The sequence below is a fragment of the Notamacropus eugenii genome, chromosome 1 (genome assembly GCF_028372415.1).
Source record: "Notamacropus eugenii isolate mMacEug1 chromosome 1, mMacEug1.pri_v2, whole genome shotgun sequence".
Taxonomy (NCBI): Eukaryota; Metazoa; Chordata; class Mammalia; order Diprotodontia; family Macropodidae; genus Notamacropus; species Notamacropus eugenii.
The window spans coordinates 464,604,637-464,624,449 of NC_092872.1; the positions used below are offsets into that span (position 1 = coordinate 464,604,637).

At 42.0% G+C, this 19,813-nt stretch overlaps 1 protein-coding gene across 6 annotated transcripts in view; it reads right to left on the reverse strand.

Moving 5' to 3' along the window:
- The window catches only part of ZNF423 (zinc finger protein 423), a 417,541-nt gene that overhangs the window by 135,164 nt on the left and 262,564 nt on the right, over positions 1 to 19,813 (reverse strand). For all 6 annotated transcript variants that reach the window (XM_072632160.1, XM_072632164.1, XM_072632159.1 and 3 more), the window contains one exon: positions 18,529 to 18,613. In XM_072632160.1, coding sequence (XP_072488261.1) covers positions 18,529 to 18,613 — 85 coding nt within the window. The remainder of the gene's footprint in view (positions 1 to 18,528; positions 18,614 to 19,813) is intronic.

The following is a 19,813-nucleotide window of genomic DNA, read 5'->3' on the forward strand; positions in this document are numbered from 1 at the left end:
TGCAAAAAAAAAAAAGTAAGTGAGGAGGAGAAGGAAGGAAGGAAGGAAGGGAGGGAGGGAGGGAGGGAGGAAGGAAGGAAGGAAGGAAGAGTTGGTTTTACCTGAATGGAAGTGGGGAAGCCAAATGTCTCCATTGGTATCTCTGAGGATCAGACTTCCTAAGAGTTGAAGGGTCTATGGGTAATATGAAAGGCAGTATGGTGGTTACAGGCACTAGACTAAAGGTCAGGAGGTCTGGGTTCTAATCCCATCCTTCCTCTAGTTTATTTCTTTCAAGTCATTTCCCTTCTATGGGGACAATGAACATGGCTCCCTTCTTGACCCCAGCTCTAACCCCATCTTCTGCAGGAGGTGTTCCCTGGTCCCACCAGGTACCAAGGCCTTCCATCTACTGTGTCTATATCTGGTGTGTAAGTATGTACATATATAGATACATACGTACATACATACACACCAGATATAGACAGAGTATAATATATAATATATGTAATACACAATATACACTATATATACACCTATATTTTTGTTTGTGTGTATGTATATATTCACATGCCTTTTCTACATACAGATATACATACATATAGACATACACATGTATATGTATGTATGTAGTTGCCTTCATTAAAATGTAAATTCCTTGGGAACAAAGACTGGTTTTTTCCTCCTTTTTGCATCCCTAAGAGACATATAGTAAACCTAATAAGTGCACATGGATTGACAGATTAATTTCTTAAGGTCCCTTCCCACTCTGACATTCTATGATTTGGGAGGCAGTGGGAAGAGAGGTAGCTTTGTTTTGAATCCCCAAATAAAATGGAGCTGGTAGAGAAGCTATGGAGAAGCAGAGACACCACTGGCTTTAGATTTCAAATCCCATCTCCCCTGTTTATTACCTATTTGACCTTAGACAAGTCACTGATCCCCTCTCTGGGCATCAGTTGTTTCCACCGTAAAAACAAGGGTACTCAAAATGAAATTATTTTTATTTTCCTTCCTGTCAGTGAATTCTATGAGCCCGGAAGGAAGGAGGGAAGGAATGGGATCAGGAGGGAAGAAGGAAGGAGGCAGGCAGGCAAGAAAATAGGGAGATGATGGTGATTCTTGCCACAAGACAATGGGGAACAGACATGGGGAGAGGTTGAGAGCTCCTTCAATGCAGCCTTTTCAGTTTTCCTGCTGGGGGATTCCTTATTCCCCCAAGAAAAAAGGACCATTTGATATCTCTCTAAGCTCAGTGTCTAATGGCTGCCCAAAAGGGAATTTTAAAAAATTAAATTAAACTTGTATCTAAACACCCACATTAGAGGGAGTGTGTGATACAGAGGTGAGAGCCTCTAGGCAGATTCATCACTTGCTAATAAATTACTGTCCCCTAAAAGTACAATTATTTTCCAGGCCAGCACTGTCGCAGACGTGAGGACTTCACCAAGTGCCCCTAGAACTACGGCTGATATCAAACAGGGAAGGAGGATTGACTGACAAGTGTCTTTTTTTCATCACACTGGTTAACAGATGCCACCAGGCTGTGAATTGATTGAGACATGTGCTAATGACAAACTTTTAAAAATGTATTGCACGCTAAAAAAAAAAAAAAAAACCCACAAAAACTCACACGGAAGGGATTACCTAAAAGGTGTTTTATCAACTTCTCCCTGGTAATGAATAAATATGAAAAATACCAGCAAAATGTTTCACCAGGTGTCATTACAACTGCCTATTAAAAGTGGTCGAGAGGGCTAAAAGAGATCTTAACCGTTAGAAAACAAGGCAAGAAAAGCAGAGCCGTGATCACAGCCGATTATGTATGGAGCCCACAAACCAGAGTTGTTGTCATAGCAGCTATAAAAATGTCAGGGAAAACTGAACCACTATTATCCAAAGTAGTAAACAAAATGAAAAATGCAAAAGGAAAACATGAATGAGGATCCTATGGGAAAGGCTATGTATTTCCTGGTCAGAACTCAGAGTGCAAGCAAGATGAAATACTCTTTTGGAACAACAAAATGTTTTAGTAATGCATGTTAACTACACCAAAATAAAAAGTCTGTAGTGTGGTCTTACTGCAGTCACAGACAAGAGCCAGGGAGTCTAAAGCATAAGGAATTGAATGAAATAACACTGAACTAAAAGAAACAAGGCTGTGGTTATAAGTACTTTGCACATCATAGATAGCCCTATCTTTGATGAGTATTGAAGGGAAACAAAGAGGAAGGAGGGAAGGGAAGGAAAGAGAAGGGAAGAAAAGAGAAAGGAAGGGAGGAAGTCATGAAAGAAGGGAAAGAGAAGGAAAAGGAAGACAGGGAAGCAAAACAGTAAGGAAGGGTGGTAGAGATGGAGGAAGGTAGACAGGGAGGACAAAGCTAGACAGGAAAGCAGGCAGGCAAATCTGAATGCATGACCCACAGGGAAATGTTGATGATCATTATCACAGGATGCCAAGTCACTAGGGCACAGAAAGGTGGAAAAACTTGAGAGCTCTCTGCAAAGCAATGTACCTGACATTCCAAAGATAGGGCTTCCCAAGACTCTAAGGAGAGAATCAAGGATTCTATAAAAAAATACACCACATCTGCCAAACCTGTAGCAAAACAATGCTGCCAACTTCTGTGAAGAAAAAAAGACTGCCAAAAGGAAATACAGTCAAAGAGATGAATTTTGTAGGGGTGTAAAGCAGAATTAAACATAAAAACAACTAAGTCATAATATCCGTGTTAAGGTTTTGAAAAAGTTTTACATGCCGATAAAAAAATTATTGGAAAAATGAACTCAGACAGGGAACAAGGAAGGAATTCAAACAATAAGATGGGGCAGTAGTTGAAAATATTTTCCAAAAAAAGTAAAAGGCTACTTGAAAAAAATGCTTCATGAAAAGTTTCAAGGAAGCTTCTTGGTTTGGATGCCACACATGGACCTGGGAGATTCACCAATCCTCCCTATAGTCTGGTGGTTAAAGATAGGACTGCAAAGGAAAGCTGAGAGAAACAAGATTACCCATGCTAAATGTCAGCATTTTAGAAAACAAGTAAATCCAGGAGTGAAAAATTCAATATTTTATGAATTCAAGGTAATGGTCATGAAGGCAGGAATCTGGTTTTCAAAAGCATCAGTCTTATCACCATGAGAGATCACTTTCAATGAACGTCAAGACAGAAAGGAATATTTAGGGAAGAGTTAGCAAACCAAAGGAAAACCACAACTAATCAGAATGACAAAGCCAAAAAGGATACCAGAAACCTAACTAGTACATGAATGTGAAGTGCCAATGTTTCCATCAGGCATTAAAAGAACAACTCTGTAAAATATGTTTTCAAAAGTGAAAGGGCTGGGTGCTGGAGGGTTGGGCTGGATTTGCTGTCGGTGGTTTGTTTTTTTATTTTTTTTAGTAATTGAAAAGTAAATATATTTCAGCTTCTTAATGGATCCATAATTAATTCACACATTCAACTGTTAAGTCCAGAAATATGTTCATGTTGACAATTTGCATTTGATGTTTCAAAAACAATCTGTCACATTTTCATTTGCTTTAACAACGCAGAAACGTTTCCACTTTCCAATGTTGGTCTGACTGCCATGAGTGTGTGGTCGGTGGCTCTGCACTGTCACTAGCTCAGGTCTGTAAGAGAAATGCGCAGGAGGGATCAAAGGTGACTCCATACTCAGACAGATGAAGCAGGTCTACCAAGACAAGGCAAAAACCATTTTGATGGCTAGCTAGTATATAAAAGCTATAAAAAAAAGTCAAGTGGTAACTTAATGGTTACGATAGTTAGCATTTATATAGCACTTCAGAGTTTGCAGAGAGCTTGTAAATCATTTGATTTTCACAACAAATCTCTGAGTTGAGAGCTGATATTTTCCATTTAACAAATCAGCAAACTGAGGTTGTGAGATTTTACGTAATTCATTCAGGATCACAAAGGTAGGAAGTGTCTGAGGAAGGATTTGAACTTACGTATTCCAGGTTCCAAGCCTAGACTCCATGACTCCAAACTGCCTAACTTAGATATGGAAGATATTCCTTATTTCTCTGAAGTACTGACCTCAAGGAATGATGACAGAGAAAAGACTAGCCATGAGGGTCACTGAATGGAGAGGAGGGTTGATGTTCTGGGCCAAGTACACAATGCTGCTGTGCACAGAGTCAGGATTTGGTGAGATTTAGTCAATGAGACAGATGGCCAAACACACACATACAAAACCCTCACCATCTTCTACTAGATGACCACAGCAAAAATACCTGTAGACATTTAACAAGGATACAAAATGCACTGCTGAGCAAAACTCTCTGGGCCAACCAGTTCCCCAGAGGGATGCACCCAGACTGATAACAGCAGCATCCTTCACAGGAGCGAGGAGTGTGTCAGGTCAGAAGAGCTGTATTCATTTCTCTATGGCAGACTTACATGGGCTTCATCATATCACCACAGGCAGGCCTTAGGGTGTATGGACAATCAGGAAAGCCAGTAGGATTCTATCACCTAATTTAGAACTTAAACAGTCTATAAGTCCCTAAAAAACAGCACCCTATTATGGTGCTACCTTTATCCTCATTCCAGGTTTCTCTGTTATATAACCATGACTAGGGGCAAGTGAGGTATCTTGAATTTCTTTCTGTGCCATTGGCTCAATTGGCTCCTTAGGGCCTTAGGCCTGGAGCGAACACTAGTGGCATCCACTTCAGGTGTGAATACCCCAGCTGGCTTCTCTCTTCTCTCCTTAGGGAATCCCAGCAAACTTTAGAGGCAACACTGGGGAAGCAAGCAATTTATATGGATCTGATTCAATTCAATTAACTTCAGTAAATATTTATAAAACACCTACTAGGTACAAGGCACAGGGTGAGATGCTAAGAGTACAAAGGCAAAAAACATTTTCTGCCTTTAAGGAATTTATCTTACAGACACAAAATAATTTGAGGGGAGAAATAGTGGCTAACAACCCACATGGAATAAAGAAAGTCTTCACACTGGAGGTGGAACCTGAGTTGAGCCTTGAAAGATGATAAGAAGAATAAAATAAAATAAAAAAGAAAGAAAGATGACAAGAGCATGAGGTGAGGAGGAAGTATATTATGGTGGGCAGAGGAGAGGACGTGAGAGATGGGATGCTATATTCAAGAAACAACAAAGCAGGACGGTTTGGAAGAAACCTCCAGTGCAGGCAGAGAGGGAAATCATTGTGCAGCGCTTTAGCTGCCAAATCACGGAATTTGTATTTTAAAGGGAACCACTGGAGCGTCTTGAGTAAGATAGCAATGTTATGAGATCAGTGCTTTAGGAAGGGCAAGGGAGGAGAGTGTGTACACTGCACCTACTATGTGCCAGGAAACATGCTAAAAGCTTTTTTAAAATATAATTTTATTTGGTCCTCGTAACAACCATGAGAAGCTGGTGTTGTTATTATCCCCATTTTACAGCTGGGGAAACTGAAGCAAACTGAGATCACAAAGCAACTAAGTGCATGAAGCTGGATTTGAATTCAGCTTCAGGCCCAGAACTCTAACCAACATGCCATCTAGCTGCTTTGTCATTAATTTTCCTAATTTGGAGGAAGATTATTTTGGCATCAATGTGAGATTACAGTAATCCCTTCTACATCACAACTTTCCCCATAGTGGCTTTGGTATATCACAGGTCAGCATAAAAAATTAAATGGGAATTTGAGAGGAGCTTCACAGAATAAGTGAAGACCATAACTTCAGGAAGATGATGCCATGACACGCAAGTGAATTGGATTTAAGTGCAGAGGGCTGTGCAAAGTCACCAGCCTCACTTTCTCCACCAGAGCCATCTGGATCCAGTGGCCACATATAGATCAGGACAACTGGAGATGGCCTAACTGCAGAATCCATACACAACACATGAAGGGCAGCAGACAACACAGAAAAGTTTAGAAACTCAAAAATGCATAAAGTATATGACTAGTTTTGTATAATATCAACATATTTTATCTTTTAATGCCATAGTAAATTCAGACTTCTTCTGTGGTACAAAGAGAAGACCAAACAACTGTAGTCTGGAGAACGGACAGACTGAAAGCAGAACAATTAAACAAGAGGCTATTAGAACAATTCAGGTCAGAGGAGATGAGGGCCAGCACTAGTATTAATCAATTGATAAATATTTATTAAGCACCTACTATGTGTCAGGCACTGTGCTAAGTGTTGGGAGTACCAAAAAAAAAAAAATCTCTGATTAATGAAGTAATCCACAATAATTCCAAAAGACTCAAGGTGAAAAATGAGGGACTCCAATGCAGATTGAAGGGTGTTCTTTTCTCTTTTTATTTTTTCTCACTTTTTTCTCCTAGCAACATGGTTAATGTGGAAATATGTTAATGTGGAAATGACTGTAATGGGCATCATATTTCTTAACCTCTCCATGAGTAGAGAAGGGGGTAGAGGGAGGGAAAATTTGGGATAGAACATTAAAAATAAATAAATGAACAAATAAATGAATAGATGAATGAACAAGAAAAAAAAAAGATAGTCCCCATCCTCAAGGAACTTACAATCTAATGACTCAACAAGACAGGGGGACTTCTCCAGAGAGACTTTGAAAGCCCCTAACTACAGGCCCTAATTATTGGTTGAAGATCGTTGTTGTAGTCAGGATATGAGAAAGGGGACATGAAGAGGACGATCAGGAGCTGAAGGAAGACTTAAAACTATTTAATCCAATGCTTTTATTTTAGAAATGAGGAGACTGGGACTAATAATACTTATTAGCCAGTCCTCCTTATTCCTAGCCACTTCCCATGTCAAGCAGCATGACACAGTGGGGAAACAACTGGAATCACATACTTTCTGTGTGTCCTTAGACTACGCATGGTCCTTTTCTCAGCTTCAGTTTCCTCATCTATAAAATGTTACATGATCTAAAAACCCCTTCTAACTCTATGCCATTAAGATCTTTAAGCCTACTGGTTTTATTTTACAAATGAGGAAAATGAGGCCTAAAGATGAGAGATAATGCTAATTAGTAGCAAAGTCCAGTTCTCCCAACTCCTATCCCAATACTACTTCAATAAAATGTGAAGCCATGGTAGTAGATCATGTTTGTGTGTGTATGTTTTTGTGTATCATGTTTTGATTTGTTATATGACTTCTTCCATTTATTTTAGTTCAACTACATAGCATGACTATAGTGAAAACGTACTCAATAGGAAAGTATATGTAGAATCTATACAGAATTGTATGCTGTCATGGGGAGGGAGGGGGGTAGTGGGGGGTAGGTGTGGGGAGGATAAAATCTTAGTTTTATGCCAGTGATTGTAAAACATTAAAAAAATAATAATAAAATTAAATTTAAAAAAATGTGGAGCCATGTAGTGAAGTGGGAAGAACACTGACTTTGGAGGGAAAGGATCTGGTTCAAAACCTCTTTGAGGCTCAGTTTCCTCATCAGTGAAATAGAAAGATTAAAATAGATGGCCTCTAAGGTTTCCCCTGCCTCTCAGCTGATGATGCTACAATCCTCTGACACTATATTGGATTGGAGCTGAATGGCAGAGGAGGTAATTAAGAGTCTTAAGACACTTATACAAAGGCCACCAGAGAATGGGGCACAGATAGAGGTCCAAGAAGGAAAACACATACGTAGGGTACCTTCATGCCTCTGCATAATAAGCTCCAACATTTCCTGGGTTTCTACTTGTGCTAAACGCTGACAGGACATTTCTGTCAAAATTAGAGATCTTGTTCCCCTGTCCAAGGGCTGAAGGGTCTGTTTGGTATCGCCTAAGCATTACCTTGTCACCTTCCCATCGTAGAATCCCTAATTTGACCCTAAGACTTGAATCAAAGGCTATCTCCTACATAGATCCTATCCTGATGCCCCAAGTTGTTAACGTCCCAATCCCCAAAGTTCCTTGGAACCAATTTTGTTTACATTTCGTATTTACTTCTCTGTACACACCTTATTCAGACTCTCTCCTCCTCCCCGAATAACAACAATCTGAATTTAGAACTAGTGATCTTTTCTACTATACCATGATTTTGCTGAACTGTTTTTCTTTCTTTTATTTTTTTCTCCAGGATGGGTAGAATGGATTTGTTGGGAAATTTAGGTGATATGGAAACAAAAAAAATAAAAAATTTTTTTAACTTGTTAAACAGAAAAAAGCCTTCACCCTTTCCTCTTCTCTCCCCTATTATCTGAGGTTCTCTTGAGATATGAATAAACCAGTCTTTAGCATGATTGCAGCACCTTTCAAAATCCAAAAGAAAGAAATTCAGCTCCCACTTTCTTCATGCAGGACTCAGTTTCCCCAGCTCACACTGTCCCATCCTTCCTCTGATATCCTATAATGCATACATTCCACAGAGAGAGCCAGCATGGAATAGTGAAAGGAGTATTAGATGTGATATCAAGAAAACCTGGGTTTAAAAGTTACAGCTGCACCACCGGTTCAGTCATGCCCCAAAGTCACCAAATTATGCGTATCCTTTGACTTAGAAATACTATTACCAAGCACATAATCTCCCCTTAAAGGGGTCAAAAGTCAAAAAGGGAAAGGACTCATATGTACAAAAATATTTATGGCAGCACTACTTGCTGTAGCAAAGAACTAGAAAATAAAGAAAAGACAATTAACTGAGGAATGGCTCAACAACTGTGGTGGATGGATATTATAGGATATTGTACTGTAAGAAACAATTCAAGAAACACAGAAGACTTGAATGAATTGATAGACAGGAAAACTAGCAGAATCGGAAAAATAATTTTAAAAATGACTAGAATAATAATAAAGGAAAACAACTCTACAAGACTGAACAATTAATCAATGCAGTCACCAACCTTGACCTTCAAAGACTGATAATGACACATTAGCAGAGGTGATGGACTAGAGCAGGATGAAGAACCAGCAGGCTCAAGGACACATGCAGCCCACTAGGTCCTCAAGTGTGGCCCTTTGACTAAATCCAAACTTCATAGAATAAATCTCCTTAATAAAAAAAGTTCTATAAAAATTTTACTCAGTCAGAAGGCCACACCCAAGGACCTAGAAGGCCACATATGGCCTCAAGGCCATGGGTTCCCCATCTCTGGTAGAGGTTCAGAATGAGACCATAAGTTTTTAAACATGGCCAGTGTGTCCATTTATCTTCCTTTACTATACCCAAGTTAAAGTATCTGTGAAGAAGGGAAAGATCCAGTTAGTGGGTAGTAATAAAAATTTGAAGATAAGAATTTTTAAAATATGGATATGAAAACAAAAAGTTCAGAAGGAAACAAAAACAGTGATTTTGGTGCTACCATGTTAAGTTTAATATATACTTTTTGGGTCTTTTAAAAAATTTTATTGATATATATATACATACATTACATATATATATATATATATAAATGTATACTTTTTAAAAGACAAAAACTATGACAGAGGTTCCTGGTTCACCTAGCACATAATAAGTGCTTAATAAATGTCCATTACTGATCATCTACAATGTTCTTTTTAGTTTTTGTTGTATGCTGAAATGTCCACATTTGCTAAAGATCACTAAATTCACACAAAAAATTTAAACTTAAAAACCATTTTTTTATGTGAAACTTTTAAAAATTAAAAAAAAATTAACTGCCTCTTGACCATTTACCAGCCATATGACTCTGGCCAAGAGACATAACCTCTGTGGGCCACAATTTCCTCATCTGCAAAATAGAAGTAAACAGCACCTACTTTTCAAAGCTTTTTAAGATCAAGGAAAAAAAATATATGCAAAGCATTTTGCAAACATGAGCTATTACGATTACTGATCATTGTGACTCCTAACTACTGTGCCTTATGTTGGTATTTAACTTTTGTCTGTGTGTCCTGTCTCTCAGTAGGTCTCCGTGATGAATGGGCTCTTATAGCTCTCCCCCCAACCCCCCAAAGCAACTAGTGCAATGCCTTGTGCACAAAGAACATCTATTCAACTCAACCAAAGAAGGCGGTATTGGATTCTCACTACATGCAAGGCAGGATACAAAATACCAGCCCAAAACTGTGCTTAGACCATTTAAACAGATAAATAAATAAACACCAAAATCTGAAGAGTGTTAGCAACTAAGGCAAAGAAGCACGACTTCCTGCAGGAGGTGAGCATCTGAGCTGAGCTTTGAGGGAAGGGCCAGCAAACAGATGCTAGCTGAATGCATGACGAAAAAAAGGCTGAATGTCTAACACCAACACACTCCGTGTTTCTCCTAGCCCTCACTCGAATGTGGGCACTCCTCTGCTCCACATCTGTATGGAAGAGACTACAGATTTACAATGGACACTAAAAAATAAAACATACCACTCAAGATATGGAAAGGATGTAAAGTGAAAGAGGAGAAAAAGAACAACCGAGTGGACCCATTTGCAGTATTTCACGTGAAAATAAGTACTTTTGAAGTTTTGTAGTCAATTGTAACAGAGAACAGAGTGAAATCATAAAACGCATATCTAACTGTGCGTGTGCTTGTATGCTCAAAACACACACACAGAGACAGAGACACAGAGACACAGACAGACAGATGCACACTCACATACACAGACACACAGACACACATACAGACATACACAGACAGACACACACACACACATACACACACGCGCCCCTGAATGAAAGAACCTTACTTAGAAATCCAGGACAGGATTTCACCACCCCCCACTGACACTTTGGGATAGGTAAGCCAGCACTTGCATCAACTTGATTTGAAGGCGTGCATGTTCCTCCCTTTGTTGAAGCCACAAGGCTAAATGAGATGACCCCTTTTCCAGCACCAGCACTCTAGGATTCACTCATATCACTGTACTCTAGTTACACTGAGGCAAGAATAAAGAAAAACACAACATTCCAACTTCTCCCCAAAAGCCAACCTATCTGTGTTTCCAAAAATGGAAAATACAGATGCCATCATATGTCTGATGCAGAAATTCCATAGGAAGCAGAAAAGGCAAAACCTGAGTGAATCCCAGCTCTGCCGCTAGCTTTCTAAGTGACCGTGATCAGGTCACTTATCTTCTCTGAGCCTCAGTCTCCTCATCTTTAAAAATAACGACGACCCTAAGGACCTTTCCAGCTTTAAATCTATTATCCCACAATTTTAAGTTGATGGGCTACAGGAAACCCCACTTGCAAAATTCTGGCTTACTCTACCCACCCTCAAAAAATTTAAAAACAACCACATTAGTTCTGATTCTGACCTTCAAGATGACAGTCCCCTTAATTTTCTTAAACAAGGACTTTCAGGATTCTCCAGACATCAAGCTGCTTGATCACTAGCTCTCCTCAAAGAAGATCATCGCTGGCTGAGTCGAGGGAAACTGAGGCCATTTGCCACAAGCTTTCCATCTGTATTTTCAATGAGAGGAACAGACGCCTGAGCTCTGATTTTCCTGAGCGTGCTAAGCTGGGGGTGGGGTGGGGGGGAGAAGCTGGATTAGAGACCCTCTGTACACGCTTGTTATTCCGAGAGAACAGTTCCTGGACTTGAAACACGATCTCCAGGGGGGAAGAGAGAGACATTTTTATCACATATTAAGGTTAGACAGATGTTTTGTGTCTTGTGTTACCTGAATCAAAAGCACCATTAAAGCACATAACGCTGCATTGTTCAGCAACAGATGTTCCTCTAAGAAAGTAAACAAAAATCTCTCTCTCTCTCTCTCTCTCTCTCTCTCTCTCTCTCTCTCTCTCTCTCTCTCTCTCTCTCTCTCTCTCTCTCTCTCTCTCGTAGATCTCTGTTGTTGGTGCATTGGGGCTGGACCTTCGTTCATGATCCAAACTTCCAGACTCTCTCAATCAGGTCAACAGATCACACCCCTCCAAAACTGCCTTCAGCCTAACCCAAAACCTAGGTCTGAGATGAGGCAATGGTGGGGAGGGCTGATCCCAGATCTGCAAAGCTCTTTGCAAAATCTCCAGGGGAGTGCTCCTTGGAACAGTTGGAAAGCAATAGAGTTCTCTCCCTCCCCTCTCCCTCACACAGAGTTTGGGAGTGTAGGGCCAGCTGTGACACAGATACACAGATACATACACATACACACATACACACACACACACATACACACACACACACACACACACACACACACACACATCTAACACCCCTACCTTCCAAGGCTCCATGGGAAGCCAAGAAGTACACATGAGAATGTGGCTTTGGTGCCAAGGGTAGAAGGGAAAGAGAATGGTCTATTCCCATTTGTCTTCCATACACTGTTCAAAAGACCCTTTGACTCAGGGCAGCTAGGTGGCACACTGGCCCTGGAGTCAGGAGGATGTGGGTTCAAATGTGAACCCAGACACTTAGTAGCTATGTGACCCTGAGGAAGTCACTTAATCCTGATTGTCTCCCTCCACTAAAAAAAAAAAAGAACTGCCCCTCTCCAATTGCCTCCACTGCCCCTGATTTCAAATATCAGCCCCTGAAGCAAACAGACACAGAAAGAAACAGCCAACAAGATGGAGAAAATAACTTTTTCTGAATGACTAATGTCCCACCGGGACACTCCTGGCTCTCCACTGCCCGTGGCCATCAGCCAGATATTCCCAGAATCTCTTTCCAAGGACATCAGGGGCAAACGTCCCTGACGAAGTTCCCCAAGGACTTTCCCAGCCCAAGCCCCTCCCTCTCCACTTCCCTAGGGGACTGGGAAGCCTCCACAGCTAAAACTCCAGTCCTGTCCCTTCCAAAAAGAAGGGCCTAAAAGGCTGATTCACCCCCAGAGGTCTGAACTCAGGGTCACTGTGAGCTTAGTTATTTCAAGGACAAGTTCTCAGGACACTGAACAGACCCCAGCCCTTCCCAACAGACACCTAGGAGAAAAGCAACTCGAAGAAATAATCTGGGATTGACCCTCTCCCCACATAGCTTCACTGCACTCCACCACTCCCACTGCAAACCTATCAAAGGGCCTGGCTTTTATGTCCTATCCATTCCAGCACTGGTGGCTGGGCTTCTAACAAGCTGGTGGGGATAGATAATTACATTTCTTGGTATAGGATCTGAACACAGGTACTCTTAGACACATACATGTACACATGTGCTCAGAAAACACTGGTCACCCCATCCTTCCGTATGCTCTGAGACATGGGAGGGGGCAGAGAGAAAGGGGGATCCATGTAAGAATAACATTTCAAGGAAGCCTTCAGAGATTGGGGAGGGCAGCCATCTCCTGGCCAGACCTAGGCTTCTCTCAGACCGCCAGGCGTCCAGGGGCACAGTGAGAGCTTTGTGTGGCTCTCAGCAGCTAACCGGGCTGGCTCGCCTCCCGTGGAGCCATTTTCTGAGTGGGGGGCCCATCCTTTTAGGCATCTGATGGAGCCTGCACATCAGAGGCAGTGGGAGGTAGAGAAGGGGGAGGCCTTCACCAGAGCCAGGGCATCCCCACAGGGGGGCAGGCAGAACAGAGACAGTCGAACTGCTCCAAGTTTTTGATATGCCTGTTGGTGGGGAGGGGCCTGGGCTTCCCCCCAGTCTAAAAAACATTTCAAAGGGTAGGGGGAGGCTGAGAAAGGGGAGAGCCCCATTCTTTGCAGAGGGAAATATTTCAAAGGCGACCCCAGCTGCTGAAAAGGTTTCAAAAGACCCTTCCCTTTCTATCAGCTCCAAATCACTCCCACCAACCCTCCCCCACCCCACCCCCCAAGCAACAGCAGGGAAGACTGGGAAAGGGAGGGGAAAAAAAATGTTTCCAAGGAGACATGTCCCTGAGTCATCATAACTCGTGGGGTCTCAGAGGCTGCAAACCCATGCAGAGGCCCTGATATAAAAATGAAACGTTTATGCTTCTCCTAGGGGAATTATCTAGCAGCCTGGATCCTCAAGGGAGGGTGGCTGTAGACCCTGTTTGTGTAGAGTCTGCCAAGGGCCAGACCATGGCCATGCAGGCTCTTGTGAACAGCTCATGGGAGCCACTCTCCTAAGTCCCCTGGCTTCTATTGAGGAAGTTTTATCCCAGTCGGTTTAAGGCCGGCCTTCTCAACCTTGGGGGTTTGGGGGTGGGAGAAGAGACGTGGCACACCATTTATATGGGGGAAATGGCCCATGGGGAATCCAGGGCCTTGGGGATGGGGGGAGGAGAAGATTTAGCAATGTCTTCCCTCGCTGCAGAAGAAACAAGTAGGAACCATTGCCCAGCCTCAGAGTTCCCACCCAGGAATCTCTTCCCTCTGCTTCACGTCTTTCTTTCTTCCATTGTCTTCATCTATCCCACTCATTCATTCCCCTACTCGTCTCCTCTCTCCCACCACCTCCAACCAACACTGACATCAGACTAGGCCTGAGCAGAGGGCCGATGCCACTGACCTTCCACATTAAATGAAACACTAAGCTCTCTCAATTTCTCATCAATGCTGCCTCCTTTCCAGGTATGTACCACATTAATTCAGGCCTTTAACACCTCATGCCTGGACCATGACAACAGCCTCCTAACTAGTCTTATTACCCTTTGGTCCCTATCCAGTACTAGCTACCAGGATAATTCAACAAACATTTATTAAACTGTGATGAGCAAGACACTGGATAATAAGAACTCACATTTGTATAGAGCCTGAAGAGTTACAAAGTGCTTTCCACACAAGAACCTTGTAAGGATGATAGCACACAGTTTATTATCGCCATATCTGTTTCCTTTTGATGATGATACTGAAGGTCAGAGTGGTTAAACAACTCACTCAAAATCGATACAGCAAGTGAAGAATGAAAGCTGGGATTTGAACCCAATTATCCTAAGCCTCATGCTCTTTCCACGGAAACATGGTTCCTTGCTATTCTCCTCCTGTATAGATCTAAGAAAGTCATCTGCTAAAAAACAAAACAAAACAAAAAGAAAACTATAAAGAGCTCCCTATTGCCTGGCAAATAAAACACAAGCTACTCAGCTTGGCATTCAAAGTCCTCCACCATCTGGCTCCAACCTCGTTTTCCAGTCTTACCTCCTACAGCTCCACTCTGAACACTCAGCACCTGCCACCTTGGTCTCCACATCATCCCCTGAACTCAGCACATTCATTCCTACTCCACACCTTTGCTCATGGCACTCCCCACTCTGGGAATGTCATCCTTCTCTTCTCCACCTACTCAAATCAAATCTTACCCTCCCATCAAGAGTAAAATCCAAAGTCATTCCTCCATGAAGCTTTCTGAGAAGACTACAGCCCACAAGAATCTTCTCTGAACTGCTCACTACACTGCCAATTATCTGTACTACTCCTTTGGTACTTGTCACATGCTGCTCTGAATTGTAATTATTTGTGCACATGAATCTTCCCCAATTAGCCTACACAATACATGAGGGTAGGAACCATGTATGTCGTTTGCATCTTCATATCCTTTATCTGAAAAATGGGGATAACAGTGTCATAATATATGCATTGTCTACTTCACAGGGTTGTCAAGAACAAAGTTCTTTGTGAACCTCAAAGCACTAAAGAGATAGGGGCTGACTTGACTTTCACATACCAGTGGCTCCATAAATCTCTTGAGTCATGGCACTAGGTGGTAGGGTAGAGGAAGGCACATGTAGGGGAGGGGCAGAATCACAAATTATGTGTAATGCCCTCCCCACTGATGACGGCAAAAGACTGACAAGGTCAGGGATTTCAAAGTCTACCCTGACATGAGCCTACTTTCCTACCACCTGCCACCCTAGGAGCTCCAAGATGCAAAGTCAGGACTTACATACGTCCCTAAAATTATCTGACACCAGAACCATTACAAAGGTGCAACAGTGAAAAGTGATGAATTTAGAATAAAAGGATCTAGGTTTGAATCCCAGCTCTGTCACTTCCCATGTTACTGTCACCGATGTCATCATTGTCCCTAGTATCTATATAGTACTTAGAGATTTGCAAAGTGCTTTAAAATATTATCTCATTTTATCCTCACAACAACCATGAGAGGCATGTGCTACTGTTATCTGCATTTGACAAATGAGGACACTAAGGCAGAAAGAGGTTAAATAAAAGGGTCACACAGCTAGTAAGTACCTGAGATGGGAGTTGAACCTAGACACTCCTGACTCCAGAGCTCTAACTCTTGCACCACCAACTGTCTAATGTGACCTTGGACGATCAATAAACATTTATAAAGCCAGCACTATGTGCCAAAAGTTGAATAAAAGAAAAAAGTCAAAAAATCAAAGTCCCTACCAAGAGTTCAATTGAAGAAATAACATGTGCGCATTTAAGCATGTTATATACACAAATTCATTTGAGAGTTTCTTCCTAAGATGCAGATCACTACTCATTCATGTCTACCTACTGTGTGCACCTCTTGTCCAAGTCTTCCCAAGAGTTCATCAAAGAGGGTCCTCCCAATATATCCTAGGAGCATTCCTTATTATCTCCTCAGATAATGAGATTACCGATGAAGCATTCTGCCTAGTCACCTATCCTCCTTCCCAATCATGGGACTGGGCCATCTTCTCATACAGAACAAGTACAATTCCTTTTATTTCCCTGTGTCTCAATTTCCTCACCTGCAAATGGAGGAGGGCTGACTTGTAATATCCCTTTTCCAGTTTGGAAATCTAATGGTCCTCTATGGCTAGGAGAGGTAATTTTATGGAGAAAAAGGAATAATGGAGAAAAAGAATGTGGAATAAGAGATCTGGGTGTTCTCTCAAGCTCTGTCCTAAACCACATGTGGGATCCTGGGCAGTTAACCCCCATTCAATTCAACAGATTAATTACAGGCACCTAGAGGTAATGCCCTATGTCCCAGGACACAAAACGAGGCATGACTCAGGGCCAGGAAGGGAACTTCCAGTCTAAGGAGGAAAAGGACCCATTTACAAATACCCACCAACAGAAGCAAAAGAAGGGATGTTCAGACAAAATGATAGAAATCATTTGGATCAGATCATTGGTCATTTTACCATAAATTTCTAGTTATCTCTGAGGTCCTCTGTGACTTCTGACATTCTATGGTCCTAGATCTACCTCTACAAGTTCACCTTTAATTAGGTAAGTCTTTTGAACAATTTCGCCCTCCCCCAAAGCAATATGCTTCCCAAATGGATCATTAAGAAGGGGACAATTTCCCATTCTCTCCCATTTTGCCATACCCCTGAACAGTATAGGAAGCCCAGAAAACAAGTAACTCCAGATAGACCGGGATTCAAGACAGGAAGAATTTACTCTCAGACCCAGATTGGGTTTGGAGACTACATTTTTCTTTTTTTCTGTCCCAATTCCTTCTTTTCCCACAGCTCAAGTTAAAAGAAAATATCCCTCCCTTTGCCCAAGAAGCCTCAACTCTTTCAGGTTTAGTAACAAAAGAGAGGGGAGAGGAGAAGAATGAAAAAAAAACCAACTTTGAAATCACCATGGTCCAATTAGCAAGGCTCTCACCCTTCATGCTTACAAACAAGAGATTACATTAACACCTGCTACAAAAGCAAACATTTTTAGATAACTTCATCTTCACCTCCTTGATACTCCCGTGAAAGCCCTCTGAGCAGTCTGGTGACTGACAGTGTATATATTCCTTTATCATTATGCAGTCGGTGCTTTAAAAAAAAAGAACCCCAAAGATTAAAAAGTCCCAATCTCCATGGGCAGCTCTGAGCTTTGTTGCCTGGCCCCTGACTGGACATGCCCCCCTCTCACCCCTTCACTTATCCCACTCCCTAGCCCCCTCAGATATTCATGTACTTTTCCCACTACAAGAAGTCCAACTGTGCAAGTAGGCAGAGAGAGACTCCAGGGGTGGCGGCCCAGCAATTTCCAGGAGACTAGTTCTATTTTATGGGTGATAAAGACTGCCCAGGCACAGGATAGGGAGGAGGAGGCCAGCCTGCGCCTTGAAGACTCTGCAGCCTCCATGGACCCAGAATACCAGGTTATCAGGTACTCCCTTTGTGGTACACTCATCCAAATAAATGGACCTCCTGGGTCACCTCGTACATTTATAACCTCTGTGCCGATTGGAAAAACACTGCTTTTGCACTGGCCAGAAAGGCAACTCTGTGGCTGCGGCATGGATACAACCCTTTTGACTACAATAACTCTTTATTACCAAGCTTGTTCCCCTCGTGCTGAGCTGGGAAGCCGTGAGGACTTTCTCTTTAAAAGCTACCCATCTAGGAAAGCTGAACTTTCAAAAGTCCAGGACCGTTTGAAAAGAGAAAGTACTGAAATAACTTTGTAAGCATTCTGTTTTGACAATGTGCCTGAGGAATTCACCACATTTAGCTGGGAAATGCGAGCAGTTAAATCTATTCAATGTCATGACATACAAAATTGGAGCGTAATTGCCCCTAAGTGGTTGACAACTGAAAAGTACTTTTTACAGGGAGAGAGGGAAATTTCTGCTAGAAAATGGAAGATATTGTCAAAAGTTGGATTGCCACATAAGTGGCATGAGACGGCTCAGATGGAAAGAGAGAGAGCTCCAACATGGATACTTCCCCTCCCCCTTTCCCTACTTCCTTGCCATTAGATATCTCAGAAACAGGTGCAACAATGACACCCGTAGGTAGACTAAAAGTGACCCCAGAATGGTTCAGTTACCAAGGAAGCTGGTTCCAAAGAAGTGGACTAAAACGTATTCTTACCAATCATATGGTTGGCGACATGGATTTGAATTTCTCTTTCATTTTCGAAGGTCATCTGGCACTTGATGCACTGATATGTCTTTTTCTGTTCAAAAACAAGAGAAAGAGAAGTTAGAGTGTGGTTATACCTGCAGGAAAAGGCAAAGTTAATGTCCAACAGCTCTCAGATGCTCAGATCCCATCTCCTTCCTCTGCCTTATAGATTTCTGCCAAATCACCAGCCAGGCTCTCCAGTTTTGACAGCTGTTTAGAAAGGCCTGCCAGGTTCTAATGGGCCTGGTGTCTTTAGGGGAACCGACACCTCACCTGAATTGGTTAACTTTAGATCCCAAAATAAGATCCTATTTTGAGAACCTGAGGACTGGTCCATAGGGTCTACAGTGGCAGAGTCTCATTGCACTAAAACAAGCCTATGTTGAGAGATGCACTAGAGAAAACAAACCACCACCTAGGGAGGGTGGACTACTCAGAGAGAAAACCAGAATCAGTGGTTTGGCCATCTTTTCTCCCTCCCAAGATAAAATGGAGAGATTCTCATCTTGGGCACTGTGAATAATTTTTTTCTAATATTTTAATAAAGACATTTCAATATAATTTGTTTCCTTTATAAGCCTATGTGTTTTATTTTATGCCCTTATGAAATGTATTTTTCCAAGCAGGGATCCATAGGCTTTACCAGACTGCCAAAGGGGTCTATGAAACAAAAGAGGTAAAGAATTTCTGTCCTAAGGCAAAACAAACCTCCTGTCCATTGTGGCCCAAAGCCCACTTGTGAAGCTGAGACAGTGACATTGCTTTCAAAGGCTGTCCTGCGTCTCCCATTTTACTGCTTGACCCCACCCAGACTATGTTACAGAAAGTGGAAGATGGTTAGAAGAAGCAGTTATATAAAACGCTTATCCAAACTGGAAAAGGGAGATCGGTAGGCACGTCAGAGCATGTTGTGGATATTTTTTGGATTGGCAATAGGGAGTCTGGCCAAAACCCAAACATCCTCACATGAGAAATCATTGCACAAAGCTCCTCTTCACTTTCCAGGTCTCAGTTAACCCTAGGCAGATATGAAGAACACATCTGTGTGTCCAGAGCTAGGACACCTGTAGGGTGTAGGGATAAAGGATATCTATCAAACACCCCATCTACAACAGAGACCATCTTGCTGCAAAACTTTCAAGGGTCAATCTGGAGCAAAGGAACTTTCTCAAGCTGGAACAGTCAGTCCAAAGATGGTTTTCCACAGGAGAGGAGGCCCATCTATCTTCCTTTGTGTTTTACATTTAGGTTA